Source organism: Ranitomeya imitator, chromosome 5 (assembly GCF_032444005.1).
Source record: "Ranitomeya imitator isolate aRanImi1 chromosome 5, aRanImi1.pri, whole genome shotgun sequence".
NCBI classification, from domain to species: Eukaryota; Metazoa; Chordata; class Amphibia; order Anura; family Dendrobatidae; genus Ranitomeya; species Ranitomeya imitator.
The window spans coordinates 184,399,738-184,421,125 of record NC_091286.1 but is presented as its reverse complement, the minus strand read 5'-3'; the positions used below and the strand labels follow the sequence as shown (position 1 = coordinate 184,421,125).

The 21,388-nt window shown below is 42.7% G+C and overlaps 1 protein-coding gene across 5 annotated transcripts in view; it reads left to right on the top strand.

Moving 5' to 3' along the window:
- TIAM2 (TIAM Rac1 associated GEF 2) overlaps positions 1–18,320 on the top strand; it is an 810,124-nt gene extending 791,804 nt beyond the window's left edge. For all 5 annotated transcript variants that reach the window (XM_069769403.1, XM_069769402.1, XM_069769404.1 and 2 more), the window contains 4 exons: positions 5,286–5,391; positions 9,683–9,770; positions 14,179–14,333; positions 17,005–18,320. In XM_069769403.1, coding sequence (XP_069625504.1) covers positions 5,286–5,391; positions 9,683–9,770; positions 14,179–14,333; positions 17,005–17,663 — 1,008 coding nt within the window. In that variant the 3' untranslated portion in view covers positions 17,664–18,320. The remainder of the gene's footprint in view (positions 1–5,285; positions 5,392–9,682; positions 9,771–14,178; positions 14,334–17,004) is intronic.
- Positions 18,321–21,388: the final 3,068 nt, after the last annotated feature.

Genomic DNA, 21,388 nt, shown 5'->3' with positions numbered 1-21,388 from the left:
ATCCTGCGCCCCCGTTCTGTCATGTGCTGCTCCCATCCTGCGCCCCCGTTCTGTCATGTGCTGCTCCCATCCTGCGCCCCCGTTCTGTCATGTGCTGCTCCCATCCTGCGCCCCCGTTCTGTCATGTGCTGCTCCCATCCTGTCATGTGCTGCTCCCATCCTGCGCCCCCATTCTGTCACGTGCTGCTCCCATCCTGCGCCCCCATTCTGTCATGTGCTGCTCCCATCCTGCACCCCCGTTCTGTCATGTGCTGCTCCCATCCTGCGCCCCCGTTCTGTCATTTGCTGCTCCCATCCTGTCATGTGCTGCTCCCATCCTGCGCCCCCGTTCTGTCATGTGCTGCTGCCATCCTGCACCCCCGTTCTCTCATGTGTTGCTCCCATCCTGCGCCCCCGTTCTGTCATGTGCTGCTCCCATCCTGTGGCACCGTTCTTTAATTTTCTGCTCCCATCCATATGCCCCATACGCTGCTCCATAAGATGCTCCATAGTATATGCCCCGTATCAGGTGGCATAAGTAACAAATAGCTGTGGCATGAAGTGCCTCAGCCTCATGCCACAGCAATTTGTTTCTTGCGCCACCTGATTCCTTTCCGCCGCCATTTTCTTGGTCCTCCTGCTGGCGGAATCGGCACCTGCGCAGTCCGCGCACACTGCAGTGTGTCTTCAAGAAAATGGCGCCGGAAAGCGCGGACAGCGCAGGTGCCGATTCCGGCAGCAGGACCAAGAAAATGGCGGCGGAAAGGAATCAGGTGGCGTAAATAACAAATTGCTGTGGCATGAAGCAATTTGTTACTTACGCCATTCCTTTCCGCCCATTTTCTTCGTCCTCCTGCTGCCGGAATCGGCGCCTGCGCAGTCCGCGCTTTCCGGCGCCATTTTCTTGAAGACACACCTGCAGTGGAGCCGGAGTGTGTCTTCAAGAAAATGGCGCCGGAAAGTGTGGACTGCGCAGGCGCCGATTCCTGCTGCCGGAATTGGCACCTGCGCAGTCCGCGATTTCCGGCGCCATTTTCTTGAAGACACACCTGCAGTGGAGCAGGAGTGTGTCTTCAAGAAAATGGCGCCGGAAAGCGCGGACTGCGCAGGTGCCGATTCCTGCTGCCGACACCTGCAGTGTGTCTTCAAGAAAATGGCGCCGGAAAGCGCGGACTGCGCAGGCGCCGATTCCGGCAGCAGGAATCGGCGCCTGCGCAGTCTGCGCTTTCCGGCGCCATTTTCTTGAAGACACACTCCGGCACCTTTGCCTGTGACTGGTAAGTCAGAGGGCGGCCCCGGCGCGCATTAAGCGCGTTATCGCGCCCTCTGAACTGTCACAGCAGAGGAGCCGGGAGACGGAGCCGCACGCAGTGCTGGAACGGGGAAAGGTGAATATACTTACCCTCCTGGCGGTCCCTGCCTCTCCGGTGGAGATCGCGGTATGCGTTCAGTGCTTACGCATACCGCAATCTCCTGGGAGCGTCACTCTGTGGGGGCCAGACTGCGCCGGCGCTTGCGCAGTCTATAAAGGCTTCGGACAGAGTGACGCTCCCAGCGTTATATCATAGATATATATATACCGTATATATGTACATATATATATATGTCTCACTCAGGGGTGGATTAAGGGTAGCCAGGGCCCTGGGCTGTTCAGACACTGTGGGCCCCCGGGGTCATGTGACTGGGGTCATGTGACGGGGGTCATGATATACCCGAACCAGATTATTCCAGAAAAATGGCCGGGCCCTACTCAACTGCAACCTATTAAATATTTGTTAAAATCTGCAATACAATTTAGGTATATTTTAACCAATAATATCACATACAAGGAACAAATACCACCACCCCATGACCAGACCACAAATTACAACCACAGCGATCGAATAATATCACATACAAGGAACAAATACCACCGCACCATGTCAAGACCACATATTACCACCACTTGGTGACCAAATAGCACATACAAGGGACAAATACCACAAAACCATTTCCAGACCACATATTACCATCACATAATCACTAAATACAACAATACTGATCAGTAATAAAAAACAAACAAAAACACAACACTGTCACCATAAGTGCCAGTATTCACAGGAGATCTGTACTTAGTATGCAGTGTCTGTGTAGAGGTAATACAGAGATCACTGGTGGTATTATACACAGGAGCTCTGTATATAATGTATAGGTAATACAGTGATCACTGGTGACATTGTACACAGGACCTCTGTATATAGTATACAGTGTATAGTGTCAGTGTATAGGTAACACTGACTCACCAGTGACGTCTCTAGGTGAAGTCCTTCATCTTTCATCCAGCACAGACCGCCATCATTTCTTCCAGCCAGGACTTGTCTCTGCAGGAAATAACAGTTATCTCGAGCTCCGCTTGCAGAACACATTACTTAATTTTTCACAACTTCTACATTACACCACATGAAGAAAAAAAGGCAATATAGTGCCCAGTTACTGCACAGTAACAGTACCGCCACCCCCCCATTTAAAACAGTATACTCAAAAAATAAAATAAATACATCACTGCAGTAATAATATCCCTTAATTAGCCCCTATGGTAATAATATTCCCCACCCTGGCCCCGTTTATCTCATTCCTGGCTCCAGCCATATGTTCTCGCATCCTGCACTCATGAGTACCCATTCTACCCCATATGATCTCCCCATCCTGCCCCATCTGTCTCCATCGTATCCATCCAGCCCCATGATCCAATCCTGCCCCATGTCTTTCATTCTGCCCTGTGTCTCCAATCATGCCCCGTGTCTACATTCTGCCCATGCCTCCAGTCCTGCCCCCAGTGTGTCCAGCATATTACCCCCAGTGTGTCCAGCAATCTGCCCCAGTATGTCCAGCATATTGCCACAGTGTCCAGCAATCTGCCCCAGTGTCCAGCATTGCCCCCAGACATTGTCTCCAGCAATCTGCCCCAGTGTCTGACTCCAGCATATTGCCCCCAGTGTCCAGCAATCTGCACCAGTGTGTCCAGCATTGCCCCCAGACAGTGTGTCCAGCAATTTGCCCGTGTGTCCAGCATATTACCCCAGTGTGTCCAGCATTGCCCCCAGACAGTGTGTCCACAATCTGCCCCAGTATGTCCAGCATTGCCTCCAGTGTGTCCAGCAATCTGCCCCAGTATGTCCAATTGTCCAGCATTGCCCTGAGTGTGTCCAGCAATCTGCCCCAGTGTGTCCAGCATTGCCCCAGTGTCTCCAGCATTGCCCCAGTGTCTCCAGCATTGCCCCCAGACAGTGTGTTCAACAATCTGCCCCAGTATGTCCAGTATATTGCCCAAGAGAATCCACCATTGCCCCCAGTGTGTCCAGCATTACCCAAGTCTCCAGCATTGCCCCAGTGTCTCCAGCATTGCCCCAGTGTCTCCAGCAATCTGTCCCAGTGTGTCCTCCAGCATTGCCCCAGTGTGTCCAGCAATCTGCCCCAGTGTCTCCAGCATTGCCCCAGTGTCTCCAGCAATCATCTGCCCCAGTGTCTCCAGCAATCATCTGCCCCAGTGTGTCCTCCAGTATTGCCCCCAGTGTGTCCAGCAATCTGCCCCAGTGTCTGCAGCATTGCCCCAGTGTGTCCTCCAGCATTGCCCCCAGTGTGTCCACCGTTGGGTTATCAAAAAACAAAACAAAACAAAAAAAAAAACGAGTTCTCCTCACCTGACCTGCGCTCCAGGCGGCAAGCTCCCTCCAGCAGCGCATACTCGCCGGCGACTGACAATGACGTCAGACGCCGGCGACGTGTGCGCTGCGGCCGACTTCAGCTGCCAGCCTCCAATTGGCTGGCAGCTGTTGTTAACTATTGAAGTGCGGGCCCCCACGTCAATAGGAAACCGCCGCAGCGCCGGAAGGGGCCCGGTGAGAAGATGAGATGGGGCCCGATGCGGGCCCCCTCTCTCTGCCCACCGGGTCCGGGGGCACATAAATGTCGGCGGGCATTCACAGTCACACTCAGGGGCGGATTATCAGAGGGTCAATCTGTGCGGTAGCCCATGCCCCCCCCCCACACACACACACACACCACTGGGCCCTGGGCTACCGCACAGATTGACCCTCTGATAATCCGCCCCTTGTCTCACTGACTTATATATAAATGTATATATATATATATATATATATATATATATATATATATACCCCTATACTATGTGTAGACATTTATTTTAGTTATTCTATTCTATTCTGTCAGTGTGATTTTACTGTACACCGCACTGAATTGCCGGCTTTTCTGTAGAACACCGCTGCCTATTTCTCGCAAGTCACACTGTTGGTCCGTGTGTAATCCGTATTTTTCTGGCCCCCATAGACTTTCATTGGCTTATTTTTTTCGCAATACGGTGACAAATGCAGCATGCTGCAATTTTCTACGGCCGTAGAAGACCGTATAATACGGATCCGTAAAATACGGCTGATAGGAGCAGGGGCATAGAGAAGCATTTTACCATATGCAATCCGTATTTTCTGCACCTCTCTTACGTCTGTAAAGCTCGCTAGTGTGACACCGGCCTAATAATTTTGGACCAGACAACCCCTTTAAATGCCCCAGAATACTGTCATAGTCTGCACCAACAAACTACCTTTGTTGACCTGCATAATATTAGTATTTTTGACATTTTGTGGCACATGTCTTTTTGCACAAAATAAGCAACTTTTAAGTAGTGTAAACTTATACTAAACAGTCTTAACATTAGATAGCAACAACTATGATAAATGATCTGGGGAATCTTTAGATTGTCAGTTTTCACTCTTTAAGAATTACACAATATTGGTAAATTTGCCCCAATGTTGTTTCATGAAAACAAATGGATACCACACTCATCAATCAGTACGCTGCTTTGAACTAACATTGCAATATTTTATTCTTGCATTATGTGTATTTGCTTAGAATATCTTTCTTACTGTCTACTTTTAAAGGGACACTGTCACCTGAATTTGGAGGGAACAATCTTCAGCCATGGAGGCGGGGTTTTGGGGTGTTTGATTCACCCTTTCCTTACCCGCTGTCTGCATGCTGGCTGCAATATTGGATTGAAGTTCATTCTCTGTCCTCCGTAGTACATGCCTGCGCAAGGAAATCTTGCCTTGCACAGGCGTGTACTATGGAGGACAGAGAATGAACTTCAATCCAATATTGCAGCCAGCATGCAGCCAGCGGGTAAGGAAAGGGTGAATCAAACACCCCAAAACCCCGCCTCCATGGCTGAAGATTGTTCCCTCCAAATTCAGGTGACAGTGTCCCTTTAATGTAAACTTAATGTATTTTTTTATGCATGCATATTTGGACAGAGCCAGAACACACGAAGCTCCCAAACATACGGCGATATTGATCAGTTTAAATTCCGCTGGCTGATTCCATTGTCTACTGTTCAAGTCAGGATGGGAAATGCTGCAGGTAAATAACATGATCCACATGACGTTATTCAAAGGTACCAAGATTTCAACAAATGATTTCAATTATTTACATAAATCACATTTTAGTTCATCAGCACCTGGGTGGTTATTGAACCAGTTCTGTCACATCCAAGTCTAATGGTAGACCATCTGAAAGCTCTTACAATAAAGAAGCCTTGTTTTGTGCTTTTACATTATCTTTTTCTAAATAATTTTGAAATACTAAATGAAATATATTTTTCATTTTAGCTGTTTGCAGAATGTTTTGTATAGACACTAGATAGTTCTTACATGACATAGTTAGGTCTTAGATTTGCTATATAATCTCAAGTCTTCTGCATAGGAGACCCCTGACCCAGCTGCTCTGTCCCGTTTGCTTCATCTCTTTTCCTTAATTTTCCTGCCCATTATTTGGAGCCAGAATATTCTCCTCGGTGCCTTTCACTGCGCTGTCTCTGCCTCTAATCTCCATATTTACTTGCCGCTAAACCCTGGTATAACCCTTCTCTTCTCATTGTGAGGAAACTTGTTATTAGGTCTAGTAAATGTACATATGTACAGTGGGGCAAAAAAGTATTTAGTCAGTCAGCAATAGTGCAAGTTCCACCACTTAAAAAGATGAGAGGCGTCTGTAATTTACATCATAGGTAGACCTCAACTATGGGAGACAAACTGAGAAAAAAAAATCCAGAAAATCACATTGTCTGTTTTTTAAACAATTTATTTGCATATTATGGTGGAAAATAAGTATTTGGTCAGAAACAAACAATCAAGATTTCTGGCTCTCACAGACCTGTAACTTCTTCTTTAAGAGTCTCCTCTTTCCTCCACTCATTACCTGTAGTAATGGCACCTGTTTAAACTTGTTATCAGTATAAAAAGACACCTGTGCACACCCTCAAACAGTCTGACTCCAAACTCCACTATGGTGAAGACCAAAGAGCTGTCAAAGGACACCAGAAACAAAATTGTAGCCCTGCACCAGGCTGGGAAGACTGAATCTGCAATAGCCAACCAGCTTGGAGTGAAGAAATCAACAGTGGGAGCAATAATTAGAAAATGGAAGACATACAAGACCACTGATAATCTCCCTCGATCTGGGGCTCCACGCAAAATCCCACCCCGTGGGGTCAGAATGATCACAAGAACGGTGAGCAAAAATCCCAGAACCACGCGGGGGACCTAGTGAATGAACTGCAGAGAGCTGGGACCAATGTAACAAGGCCTACCATAAGTAACACACTACGCCACCATGGACTCAGATCCTGCAGTGCCAGACGTGTCCCACTGCTTAAGCCAGTACATGTCCGGGCCCGTCTGAAGTTTGCTAGAGAGCATTTGGATGATCCAGAGGAGTTTTGGGAGAATGTCCTATGGTCTGATGAATCCAAACTGGAACTGTTTGGTAGAAACACAACTTGTCGTGTTTGGAGGAAAAAGAATACTGAGTTGCATCCATCAAACACCATACCTACTGTAAAGCATGGTGGTGGAAACATCATGCTTTGGGGCTGTTTCTCTGCAAAGAGGCCAGGACGACTGATCCGGGTACATGAAAGAATGAATGGGGCCATGTATCGTGAGATTTTGAGTGCAAACCTCCTTCCATCAGCAAGGGCATTGAAGATGAAACGTGGCTGGGTCTTTCAACATGACAATGATCCAAAGCACACCGCCAGGGCAACGAAGGAGTGGCTTCGTAAGAAGCATTTCAAGGTCCTGGAGTGGCCTAGCCAGTCTCCAGATCTCAACCCTATAGAAAACCTTTGGAGGGAGTTGAAAGTCCGTGTTGCCAAGCGAAAAGCCAAAAACATCACTGCTCTAGAGGAGATCTGCATGGAGGAATGGGCCAACATACCAACAACAGTGTGTGGCAACCTTGTGAAGACTTACAGAAAATGTTTGACCTCTGTCATTGCCAACAAAGGATATATTACAAAGTATTAAGATGAAATTTTTTTTCTGACCAAATACTTATTTTCCACCATGATATGCAAATAAATTGTTAAAAAAACAGACAATGTGATTTTCTGGATTTTTTTTCTCAGTTTGTCTCCCATAGTTGAGGTCTACCTATGATGTAAATTACAGACGCCTCTCATCTTTTTAAGTGGTGGAACTTGCACTATTGCTGACTGACTAAATACTTTTTTGCCCCACTGTATATCTTCCTGTACAAATAATTGTTTTTTGGGAAGACATTCAGCTTGTCTTCAGATCAACCCTTCCCCAGAGCTGCCCCCGCCCACACCAGGCACTGTATACATAGCTATAGACCATGAGATGCTAATAATAGGGGAGGGGGCAAAGTCGATCCTGGAAGCGCGTGCCTGCTAGTCAGGCAATAATAATCACCAGGTGATAAAACCTTCAGTGTAAATCGTTGAATTAACCCTTGACGACCGCCGATACGCCTTTTAACGGCAGCAGTCAAGGGTACTTATTTCTCAGCGATGCTTTTCAACAGCACAATGAAATAAGGGTATAGTGCCCCCCACCAGGGTTAGCCAAGACCCTGGAGAAATATGTACAGGGTTGGTTTTTATAGTCCCCTTTCACATGATCGTCTTTAATTCTTCGAATAACAGCCATTACAAATAAGTCTGATTTACAGTTAATTTCTCTCTTCGCTGATGATTTAGCATGATCAGAGAAAAGAAAAATGGGGTCCCCCAGTCCCCAAGACTTCTGTCATCCTCAGACCCTTTTGCTTCATCACCCGCCCCCCCATGTCATCTTCCTGGAAAAAAAATGGCGGATGCATACGCAGTGCTCCCACTGAGATCTGCCTGCCGTTACCCGGCATCAATAGGGGATTTTTCCTGTTTCGTTCCTTTTGATCACTGTGATAGACACTATCATAGTGATCAATATAAGATAATAGTAAATCAAATCCTCCTTAGATAAAAATTCTATGAAAATTTGTTTTATTTTTTTTCCATTCTTTGAAGTTAGGGGTAGGGTTGGAGTTAAATTTGGAGTTTCTTCAAAAGTAAAAAAAGAAAACAAAAAAAACTAGAACAGCTAGTTTTGAGCGCAAGCGCTTGCTACTCAAGTTTGCATCAAGTGCTCGGGTACGTACAGAGTATCGCATTTTTTTTTACCACTATCATGATGTTAGGGTTGGCAGAACGCAACAAATATATTTATTAGATGAGATAGGTGCTTTCACAACCCGGGATCCACCGTGCAGGAAAGAACCTGCTGCTAAGTAAGGTGGTGAAGTAAATTAGTATAAACGAACTCTGTTACTTCACAGAGCCCGTAGTAAAAAGAACACTGTGCCCTGTTTAGCTCACAGGGAACACAGCTACGGAGTAGAGCCGACAGTGGTCATGCAGTCCCAACCAAACACGCTGCTCCTCTCCTGTGGAGCCGGAATTCTAATGGCTATTAGCCAGCCCTGAATTCACTCATGAGAAACTCCTCGCCGGAGGTGCCAGCATTCTAGAGACTTATTTCAGCCCGGTCCCTGACTGCATACACACAAAAACTCCTCGCCGGAGGTGCCAGCATTCTAGGGGCTTATTTCAGCCGGATCCCTGACCACACACACTCGACCACACTGGCGCTGAGCTCATACATATTTGATACTAGCGCATGGCCGTGCGGTCATGAGAACCTTTTATAGCTGCAGTAACTTCAGGACCTTTCTAGAAGGACCAATGGAAGGCTGCCACAGAAGTTGATCAGGTACATGGCCTTCCTGGAGGACCAATGGAAGTTGCTGCAGTACCTGAGCATGTGACCCTAGACCTCCAGTGAGAGATCTTACCCTGGGCATGCTCAGTGTGTGCAAAGCAAGACTTAGTCCCAGAAAAGCCTGCTCGTCTCATACCAGTGCAGGGTACAATAGCAGAGCCTGGAGAGGCAGCAGTAACCCATTGCACAGTATCAGATTCAATGAGATGCTGGGATAGACGTCTCTGCTGAGCAGGCTCCACTGCGGCCGATGCAGAATGGGAGAATGCAGCAGACATGGCTCGAGATTCCCCCTGTGCAGCGGTGGGAACTCAACTCCTAACACATGAAGTACAATATGTCACAAAACCAATCTCAGAATCCGTGGGATCTGCTGACGTGCTTCAGAGTTGTTACCTCATAAAGTGACACTGGTCAGAATTGTAAAAATTGTCTGTCACTAAGGGGTTAAGTACTTTAACCCCTGCCTTATGCTGATAGATTGCCTTTAAGGGGATAAAAACTTGGATGGGACTGCTTTTTAAAGGTTAAAAATAGCTATAAATTAACATGAAAATGTATATCACTTTTCCTTCAATTTCGCTACACAGGCGCAGAAAATAACTGCTTGTGGGAACTTATCCATACAAAATCAGAACTTCAGGGGCGGCCAGAAACTATTTTTCAGCTCTGTAGTAGGTAAGTACAGTTAGTTTTATTATGATCTATTTTATATGCAGCGCTGAGGCAAATGGCCATATGAGGGTATGTTTCCACGGTCAGGAATGGCTCAATATTTGCTCAAGATTTGACCCAGGTAAAATCTGCATCTGAGGTCACTGGCAGGTCACCTGCGTTTTTTATGCATTTTTTTTTTACCTGCGTAAAAACATGTATTTTTGATGCGGTGTTTCATTACATGTGTTTTTTTTTGTCACTTGAAATAAAGCTTATTGAAAGTTGGCTTCTGGGAAGGAAAAAAAAGTGATTTCCTGTTTGCAGATAGGGTACATGCACACAGTCAGTAAATGCTGCAGGTTGGACGCTGCGTACATCTGCAGCGTCCAACCCACAGTGGCCAGATGTTACAGCGTAGTGGATGGAATTTCATGAAATCCCATCTCCACTATGCATCCAAAGACGCAGGCGGTAGACCTGTGTAAACGGACATGTGGCGCGTCTTTCCAAACCGCAGCATGTCTATTTACAATATGAAGATTCTCAGTCTCCGCAGCGTAAATTTCCCATAGACTATCATTAGGTAAAACCACATTTAATTATTAGTCACATGCATATTAACTGCAGGAACGCAGCTTACTTCGCATGTGTACTAATTTACATATGTTGAATTTTGTGTCACATCCCGAAGTACGTGACAGGCCGGTGTCACACTTGCGAGTGTGATGTGACAAACTCACGCGAGTGTCTCGCATCAACATTTGGCGCTGCTGCCGGCACTCGGACCAACGTGTGCGGCTGCATAGAAATACATGCAGCAGCACACTCCAGTTTCAAGTGATGGGTGTTGATGTGAGAGACTTGCGTGTCCTTACCTTTTTTTTTCAGCCAGTGACTGGGGGTTTATAGCCTGGGAAGGGGGTAATACCTTTGGAGCTTCCCAGGCAATTAATATCAGCTCACAGCCGTAAACTTAGCCTTTATTTGCTATTAAAGTAGGGGGACCCCAAAAAAAGACGTGGGGTCCCCCTATAATTAATAACCAGCAAAGGCTAGGCAGACAGCTGTGGGCTAATATTAATAGCCTAGGAAGGAACCATGGATATTGCTCCCCCCGGCTACAAACACCAGCTCACAGCCACCACAGAAATGGTGCATCTCTTAGGCTGCCATCACACTAGCAGTATTTGGTCAGTATTTTACATCAGTATTTGTAAGCCAAAACCAGGAGTGGAACAATTTGAGGAAAAGTATAATAGAAACATATGCACCACTTCTGCATTTATCACCCACTCCTGGTTTTGGCTTACAAATACTGATGTAAAATACTGACCAAATACTGCTAGTGTGACGGCAGCCTAAGATGCGTCAAATCCGGCACTTAGCCACGCTCTTCCCACTTGCCCTGTAGCGGTGGAAAATGGGATATTAGTTTGGAGGTTAATGTCACCTTTGTATTGTAAGACATCAAGCCCTACTTAGTAATGGAGAAGCGTCAATAAGACACCTATCCATTACTAATCCTATAGTTAATATGGTAAATAAAGACACAGCCAGAATAAAGTATTTTAATAAAATAAAACAGCACACAGTTTTCCCATTTTTATTGTTCTGCTAATTCCACGAAGCCCTCGATCTCCTGCAAAAAATAAATCAATAAATCAACACAAATATTCCCTGTTCTGACGCAGTCGTTAATAACGAGTGCCCCATGACGAGTCCAGCTCTGCTACATCTGGATGCCTTACATCCAGATGTAGCAGAGCTTGTAGATGACTGCCGGAGATATCTCCGGCGGTCACCTACACTGCAGTTCTCAAAATCAGCTAATCAGCTTAGTTACCGGAGGTAATCCTGGCGGTCATGTGCACGGCAGTTCTCACGGTGAGCTTGGTCATCGCGAGAACTGCAGTGGATGCGGACTTCCTGCTGTCACAAGGTAAGATATAATTTGTTTGCATGTGTAGTAAGCTGCGTTTACGCAGTTATTATGCATGTGACTAATAATTGGATGCGGTTTTACTGCATCTAATGATGGGAAATTTACAGTGCGGGATGGAGCGTCTCGGCATCGTAAAAAGACATGCTGAGGTCTGAAAAGACATGCTGCGTGTCCGGATATGCAGATCTGCTGCCTGCGTCTCTGAATGCATAGTGGAGATGAGATTTCATGAAATCCCCTCCACTATGCTGTAACATCTGGACGCTGTGGGTTGGACGCTGCGGATGTACGCAGCATCAAACCTGCAGCGTTTCCTGACCGTGGAAACATACCCGGCCTTTACTCATCACACAGGAAATGCCTCCTTCATGTAAAATAAGATCATCAAATCATAGATATCAAGGTATAATTGTATTCAGTTTTCTATGACCTACGTTCCCATATAGCCATATTTCATATTAGGAGGGTTGTTCTTATTAATAGATTCCCTTTTAAGACTTCGTTTTCTATGGTGCTGTGGGGGAGGGTGCATTAAGGTGCTTGAAGACTTGTATCTCCTTTTTTCTGATTATTATACATTGCGTTCTCTGTCACATATCCATGAGCCATGATCCGAGCACAGACAGTGATTCACGGACTGTCCGCACATATGGAGATCTTTGTCAAGAGTCTCTAATTTCATTATTACTTAATAATTCACTCTTTGTGACAATAAATTGTTAATTATTCAATGCTCGAGGGATTCATTATTATTATTTTTTGTTTGTTTGAGTGGACTAGTTTTATTGCCACTGCATACCCATGATATTACAATAGAAACTCCCAAGTATCATTGTTATTGTGAACAGTTATAAGCAAGCTGAAGATGAAATGATCTCTAAAAGGCCTAAAGTTGAAGATGACACATTTCCATTATATTTTAGGGGAAACATTTTTTTCCATCTTACATTTTAAAAATTACAAAAAGGAAAATGGGCAAATGAAAAAGTTTGGGCACCTTACATGGTTAGTACCTAGTAGAACTCCATTTTGAAAGTACCACAGCTTGTAAACCCTTTTTGTAGCCAGACAAGAGTCTTTCAATTCTTGTTTGAAGGATTTTCATCCATTTTTCCTTGGAAAATTCTTCCACTTCTGTGAGATTCTTGGGTTGTCTTGCATGCATTGCTATATTGAGGTCTAGTCACAGATTTTCAAAGATGATCAGGTAAGGGGACTGTGAGGGCCATAGTAAGACCTTCAGCTTCTGCCTGAGGTAGTCTATTATGGATTTTGACGTGTGTTTATGATTATTATCCATCTGTAGAAGCCATCTTCCTTTCAACTTCAGCTTTTTTTTTTTACATATGGTGTTATATTGGCATGAAGAATTTGTTGTAAATTCATTAAAACCATTCTTCCCTCAACCCGTGAAATGTTTGCCATGCCATTGGCTACAACTCCAAAGCATGATTGTTCCACCCCATGCTTAATGGTTGGCAGTATGTTCTTTTACTGAAATTCTGTGAGGGTTTTTTCTCCCCACATACCTTTTGATCATTGTGGCCAAAAAGTCTTATTTTAACCTCATCTATCCACGTGACTTGTTTCCAAAATGCATCAAACTTGTTTAGATGTTCTTTTGCATACTTCTGATGCTGAATTTTATGGTGAAGATGCAGGAGAAGTTTTCTTCTCGTGACTCTTACATGAAGGCCATATTTGTGCAGGTGTCTCTAAACAGTATAACAATGTATCACAACTCCAGAGACTGATAAATATTTCTGAAGGTATTTTGCAGTTATGCAGGGGTTCTGATTTGCCAGACTCTAGCAATCCTATGAGCAGCTCTCACTGGAATTTTGCTTGGTCTTCCAGACCTTATTTTTTACCTCAACTCTTCCTGTTAACTGCCATTTCTTAATTAAGTTTTGAACTGAGGAAAGGGCAACTTGAAAACACTTTGCTATCTTCTTATAGCCTTCGCCTGCTTTGTGGGCCTCCACCATTTTCATTTTCAGAGGGCTAGAAGAAGCCATTGCTGCTGTTTTTTTGGCACAAAGGAGGCTGGGTTTTTATAAAGCTGGGAAATTTGCATCACCTGGCCTTTCCTAACGATGATGGTGAACCAGCCAAAAAGCTAACCAGCTAATTAAGGTCTGAAACCTTGGTCAAAGTTTTCTGTGCACCCAAATCTTCAAGGGTGCCCAAACTTTTGCATTGGCCCATTTTCCTTTTTTGTAATTTTAGTTTTAAAACTGTAAAAAATTACAATATATATTTTTGTGCCTAAAATACAAAGAAAATGTGTCATCTTTAATTTTAGGCCTGTTAGAGCTCATTTCAGCTTAAACTTGCTTAACTGTTGTTCACAATAACAGGTGTACCCAAACTTTTACATGTCACTGTACCTATATGATCCTAAACAAGGTGGCAAGATTTAAGAAATATTTATGGCTAATATTTATGTATAACTAAATTTTAACCTGTAAAATTAAATTTATGCAGTGATTGTGAAAGTAAGACCAGCACGATTAAAGTGATACGTTCTATTTTGAGAGAAAACCTAAGGCGGAACATTAAGTGTGACATGCCTTTGGAGAAAACCAATAAAGATCGACTGGGTCCATTAAGAAACAGAGTTCCACTGTCCGCAAAATTAGGTATGTTGCAAAAAACATATTATTGAAAACGTGCAAGGAAAATGAAGTTGGAATCATGCTGTACTAGCAGGAGTCTTATAAATTGTGTTTGGGAAGGTGTTCAGAGCTCCTATGAATGAATCCTGAACAAATGTATTTTTGAAGACATGTTATTAGTAATTCTATATATCCAAACTACAAGAACGAGGTGAAAACAAGGAATTTAGGAAAAGGGTTTCTCTGCTTTAGGCGGTGCTTAATGGATTTGTAAGGGCCATTTCGGTGTACAGACAAATCGCACATCATCTTACAATAGAGTTTGTAAGTCTAAATAGCGCCTCTTCCGTGTATATTGGAGCCACTCCTGTTTTTAGCTTACAAATTTTGATGCAAATACTAAAGGAAATACTGAAAAGGGCTCATACTCACATGCGAGAAACTCGGATGAGTCTCGCATGTCAATACCTGGTACTCAGGAGCGGAGCGTGCGGCTGCATGTATTGCTATGCGGCCGCACGCTCCGATCTGAGTGCCGGCAGCAGCGCCGGGTATTGACGTGCGAGACTCATCCGAGTTTCTCGCATGTGAGTATGAGCCCTTAGTGAGAGACCTGAGACAGAAAGATTTCTTACAAATAGGAACAGATGGTATGTGTCAAAATGCAGATACGGGCGACAGAGTAGTGTTTCCAGCACATATCTTTCTTTCTGTGTAAAAAAGCAGAAACTGAGCAGAACAAACATATTTTTTTCTGAAATGTAGTTGAAATGATTTTTAAACAGAAAGCCTTCTATTTGGATCAATTTGCATCTATTTCTACAAAAAGAAAAAAACTAAACAACCAATTTCACACAGAAATGAACATGATTAGATGCATATTTAAACATAAATGGTTTCAAAAATAGTGACACAAATTAATGAAAGAAAGGAAGTAAATCTACTGACTGGGTTTTGCATATCTATTTTTAGTAGGTAAAAAAAACTCAGTTGTATAACGAATATAATAGCATCGTTGTCACTGATTTCTAAAGTTAAATCTCTAAGAATGGCTGCCACAAACTTGTTATTTTATTACATATTAATTACATAATTAAAACAATTAGAATATGAGAATCATACTGTACTGAGAACACTTAGGTAAGTGCATAATACATCTTTATATACACGTGAATAAATCCAGGCCCAGCACCTGAGAAGTTGTCTACATGGTAAGGGAACCAAACATGTGCTAAGTTGGTGAGGAGGTAAATAATTATAAATCTATGATATACAAGAAAAAACATGGGTAACTATGCCTTTTTGGATAATATTAATAGAGATCTGCATAACAGAGGTGACTATACAATCAGTCGCATCTTCTTGCTTGTGTTTTCTGCTTTCATGGTTCTAACGTGATGTCTCTTCACACTTACACTGGATTCTCTGGTCCCAGGTCCCTAATTTGATCAAATGTGCATTTCTGAACATGCCAATGAACTAGGCCAGAGTCGGACACAGACAGAAGGCCAGCACATGGGCTCTTTGCAGTCCAATAGTTACCCATAATGCATTCCTCTGTGTGTCTGTGACAGAAGCTGCTTGTTGCCGTGGAGGTGGAAATGGGCCCCCTTAACCTCTGGACCCCTGTGCAGCTGCACAGGTTGCATTATTACTGGTATGCCTACCCCTGGAGCTAAGTCCTATTGGTTTAATGGCACATAAAAAATCCCCTGTTGTTTGCCCCAGAAAGAAGCAGTAGCACCGATCTACCAAACCGCTGCACGACCAGCTCTATCCTCACCTACTGTATCCTCACCCATCCCTTGTAGATTGTGAGCCTTCGCGGGCAGGATCCTCTCTCCCACTGTACCAGTTATGACTTGTATTGTTTAAGATTATTGTACTTGTCTTTATGTATACCCCTCCTCACATGTAAAGCGCCATGGAATAAATGGCGCTATAATAATAAATAATAGCAAAAGACGCATCAGGCTCACACTGAACCAATAGTATGGCTGCCCTTGGGCTAGCTCCTATTGGTTCATTAGCAAATAAAAATGCCCCCTGTTTGATGTAATATTCGCTCCAGGAAGAAGTGTTGGCGAAATGCATGTCAGCTTCACTCAATTATGAAGCGCTGATTCTGAATTGACACAGGTACATGGATTGTTATTTTGTCTCTCTTAGTGCACTTATATGAAGTATATGTGCTAGGCAACAATGTCCGGCCATGCATTCACTAAAGCCATGTGTACATTATGTATGCATTATGCACCTTACCTATCTAATCACAGAGCTGACCCATATGATTGCCCACACAGGGATTGCATATTATATATTTAATTAGCTCACTACTAATTTATCTTGTTTCACCTCCTTACCATTTTATGCATATGTATATATAATTATACTTGCCTAAGTGTTCTCAATACATTATGATTCTCCAATTCTAATTGTTTATATGTAATTTAATATGCAAATAAAATAACAAATTTGGTTAACTGATTGTGCTAGTTATTCTAATAACTACTAGTGCTGCAAAATACGCACCTAAAATACTTTCGACATGTTGTTACATTTGGAGACAAATACTTTGGCACTTGTGTGATGTTAGATCTGTGTATGGAATGTTTCACTTTTAACTTTTTTCTATGTTCTTGAATTTATTTTTAATTGCAAAGTTAAAACACAAATCTTTTATTACCTTCAACAGCATCAACAAGGTCGTTAAAAGTGCTAAAGCATAGCTCCAGTACAGATTGGAGTAACAGCACAAGGGACAAAGGAAATGGACTAGATTCAGATGATGGCAGCCTAAGCAGCGGTACGCAAAGTAGTGATTGTCCAACAATAGAAAGCTTGCAGGAGTCAAAAAATCAATCTCCAATCAAACACCTAAAGAAGAATGTCCCAACCTTACCAAATGCAACAGTAAAGGAATCGGACATTCTCAGTGATGATGATGAGGATTACAGGTTGTCAAATGTGACCAGCAGCTCAGCAAGTATGAGAAACAGCCCAAATCAAGGAATAGAGGTACACTTCCAGAACCTAAATATTTCGGAACACTCTAAAATTGAACTAAAATACTTGGAGCCCAAAATGATTGATGCAGAGGGTAACTTCCAACATGAGGAACATCCAAAACTTGTACGGGGACACTTCTGTCCAATTAAACGAAAGGTGACCAGCACAAAACGGGAAAAGACTATTATAAAAGCGATGAAGGACCACCAACAATCTCTTGACAGCCATTCTGATTCTGCAAATATTGACCTGAATGCCATTTTGGAGAGGGAATTCAGCATTCAGAGTTTAACATCTGTAGTAAATGAAGACTGTTTTTATGAAACTGTTGGGAACTGTGGATAGTCCTAGCTCCTTTGCTTATGTAGACAATTCCAACTTGTGTAAATTTAATGTATAGAAAAGTAAAGGGTTTTGAAAAAATAACAAAAGTATTGAGCTGATGAAATCTTGTTTTAAGCTACACATGGATTAGAAATTGATGAAAAACTACTTACTTTATCTGTTTTTTTTCTTGTGCACTATTTCATGATGCCACATATTGTTTAAGTTATTTTTTTTATTTATTGTGAATTGCAAAATAAAGTAGACCAAATTCAAAACTTTTGAAAGGATATCAATATGTTGTCTTAATTATATAACGTGTAAGATAAAATGTGGTACACATTGTGCATGCTGTCAATGAGATAAGTTATTTTTTTAATAAAGCAGTGGAGGACATAAATAAAATGCCTCAAAAGTTGTTACATAACATCATCATTACTATACAATGAGGATGAATTAAACACCGATGAGCTATCAGTGACTGAAGACTTTGGGCATTTCTTTTTTAATCATTTAAGTTATTGTGCACAAACATGCAGGCATTTCATTTTGTACACCATAATATGGTTTAGCAAAAAATATTAATACAATACATGTGTTAAAAAAAATATTATGTACTTTTGTCGGCTGTATTTTACTTTCTTTATCTTGTACAGTAAAATGAGTTGTTGCCCTAAATCACTGTGGAATGTTTCATTTGGTGAGGGTGTGTGTATATGTGTGTGTGTGTGTATATATATATATGTGTGTGTATATACAGTGGGGCAAAAAAGTATTTAGTCAGTCAGCAATAGTGCAAGTTCCACCACTTAAAAAGATGAGAGGCGTCTGTAATTTACATCATAGGTAGACCTCAACTATGGGAGACAAACTGAGAAAAAAAAATCCAGAAAATCACATTGTCTGTTTTTTTAACAATTTATTTGCATATTATGGTGGAAAATAAGTATTTGGTCAGAAACAAACAATCAAGATTTCTGGCTCTCACAGACCTGTAACTTCTTCTTTAAGAGTCTCCTCTTTCCTCCACTCATTACCTGTAGTAATGGCACCTGTTTAAACTTGTTATCAGTATAAAAAGACACCTGTGCACACCCTCAAACAGTCTGACTCCAAACTCCACTATGATGAAGACCAAAGAGCTGTCAAAGGACACCAGAAATAAAATTGTAGCCCTGCACCAGGCTGGAAAGACTGAATCTGCAATAGCCAACCAGCTTGGAGTGAAGAAATCAACAGTGGGAGCAATAATTAGAAAATGGAAGACATACAAGACCACTGATAATCTCCCTCGATCTGGGGCTCCACGCAACATCCCACCCCGTGGGGTCAGAATGATCACAAGAACGGTGAGCAAAAATCCCAAAACCACGCGGGGGGACCTAGTGAATGAACTGCAGAGAGCTGGGACCAATGTAAAAAGGCCTACCATAAGTAACACACTACGCCACCATGGACTCAGATCCTGCAGTGCCAGACGTGTCCCACTGCTTAAGCCAGTACATGTCCGGGCCCGTCTGAAGTTTGCTAGAGAGCATTTGGATGATCCAGAGGAGTTTTGGGAGAATGTCCTATGGTCTGATGAAACCAAACTGGAACTGTTTGGTAGAAACACAACTTGTCGTGTTTGGAGGAAAAAGAATACTGAGTTGCATCCATCAAACACCATACCTACTGTAAAGCATGGTGGTGGAAACATCATGCTTTGGGGCTGTTTCTCTGCAAAGGGGCCAGGACGACTGATCCGGGTACATGAAAGAATGAATGGGGCCATGTATCGTGAGATTTTGAGTGCAAACCTCCTTCTATCAGCAAGGGCATTGAAGATGAAACGTGGCTGGGTCTTTCAACATGACAATGATCCAAAGCACACCGCCAGGGCAACGGAGTGGCTTCGTAAGAAGCATTTCAAGGTCCTGGAGTGGCCTAGCCAGTCTCCAGATCTCAACCCTATAGAAAACCTTTGGAGGGAGTTGAAAGTCCTTGTTGCCAAGCGAAAAGCCAAAAACATCACTGCTCTAGAGGAGATCTGCATGGAGGAATGGGCCAACATACCAACAACAGTGTGTGGCAACCTTGTGAAGACTTACAGAAAACGTTTGACCTCTGTCATTGCCAACAAAGAATATATTACAAAGTATTGAGATGAAATTTTGCTTCTGACCAAATACTTATTTTCCACCATAATATGCAAATAAATTGTTAAAAAAACAGACAATGTGATTTTCTGGATTTTTTTTTCTCAGTTTGTCTCCCATAGTTGAGGTCTACCTATGATGTAAATTACAGACACCTCTCATCTTTTTAAGTGGTGGAACTTGCACTATTGCTGACTGACTAAATACTTTTTTGCCCCACTGTATATATATATATATATATATATATATATATATATATATATATATATATATATATATATATATATATATATATAGGCTTGAGAAAGGCTCAGTGTGAGCCGAAACGTCGCACAGAGATGTGGGTTTGAATAAACCACACTTTTTTCACCTTGAAAAGGACTTGGAGTGCTGCCTTCGTTTGTCTATTTTGTATACATGTTGGGTAGATGAGTGGACCATTCTACCCAGGAGGCCAGGCACCCACCGGTGATCATTGTGCTGTTCCATTTTTTCCTATATATATATATATATATATATATATATATATATATATATATATATATATAATGTATGTGTGTTAATAAAGTCCTAATTTTTCATCTTTTTGGAGTGCTGCCTACTTTTCTGAAATTATATTTATATGACAATAGGATAGCTGTCTGGGAGGCTTTGAACCCATTTCTGGTTTATTTTGCGCTGTTCCAGTATTATTATTATATGTATATGTATACAGTCCTGCTCATCATTATTGCCACCCCTTAATTTTTTTCATAGATTGTACAATATCTTCATAAATAAATGGAAATATGCCAAAGTTGTATCCTCAGGATTTCTTAATTAGTGGTCCAAAGTAATATAACAAAAGATTTTCAACTTACATGTTGCAATTTCAAAGAAGAAACAGAATAAACAGCATGTGCAGCAATAAAGGCACTCCTAATTAATACTTGGTTGCACCCACTTTGGCATCGATGACAGCCTACAAACATTTGTTGGAGCCATCGATAAGCATCTTTCACTTCTCAGCTGGTATTTTCTCCTACTCGTCCTTTGCAGTTTGTTCAAGCTCTTGAATGTTTGCAGGGGGCTTGTTCCCAATGGCAGATTACAGCTTAAAGATTTTCAATGGGATTGAGGTCTAAGCTCATTGCTGGCCATTTTAAAAGAGTACATTTTTTTCATTTTTAAACAATCCTGTGTACTTTTTGATGTTTGCTTTCAGTCATTGTCTTGCTGGATGACCCATGATCTTCGACTCAGACCAAGTCTTCTTACACTGGGTAGGACAGTTCGCTCAAAAATCTCTTAATAATTCTCTGATTTCATGATTTCTGTGATACGGTGAAGACTTCCAGTGCTAGACGCAGCAAAGCATCCAGACAGCATTATGGATGCTTAACTGTTGGTAGGGTGTACTTTTCCTTGCACAGTCTGCAAACAAACAGTTGCTTTGCATTGCCAAAAAGTAGTAATGAGCGAGTGTACTCATTGCTCAGGTTTTCCCGAGCACGCTCGGGTGACCTCCGAGTGTTTATGACTGCTCAGAGATTTAGTTTTCATTGCGGCAGCTGAATGATTTACAGCTACTAGCCTGCTTGATTACATGTGGGGATTCCCTAGCAATCA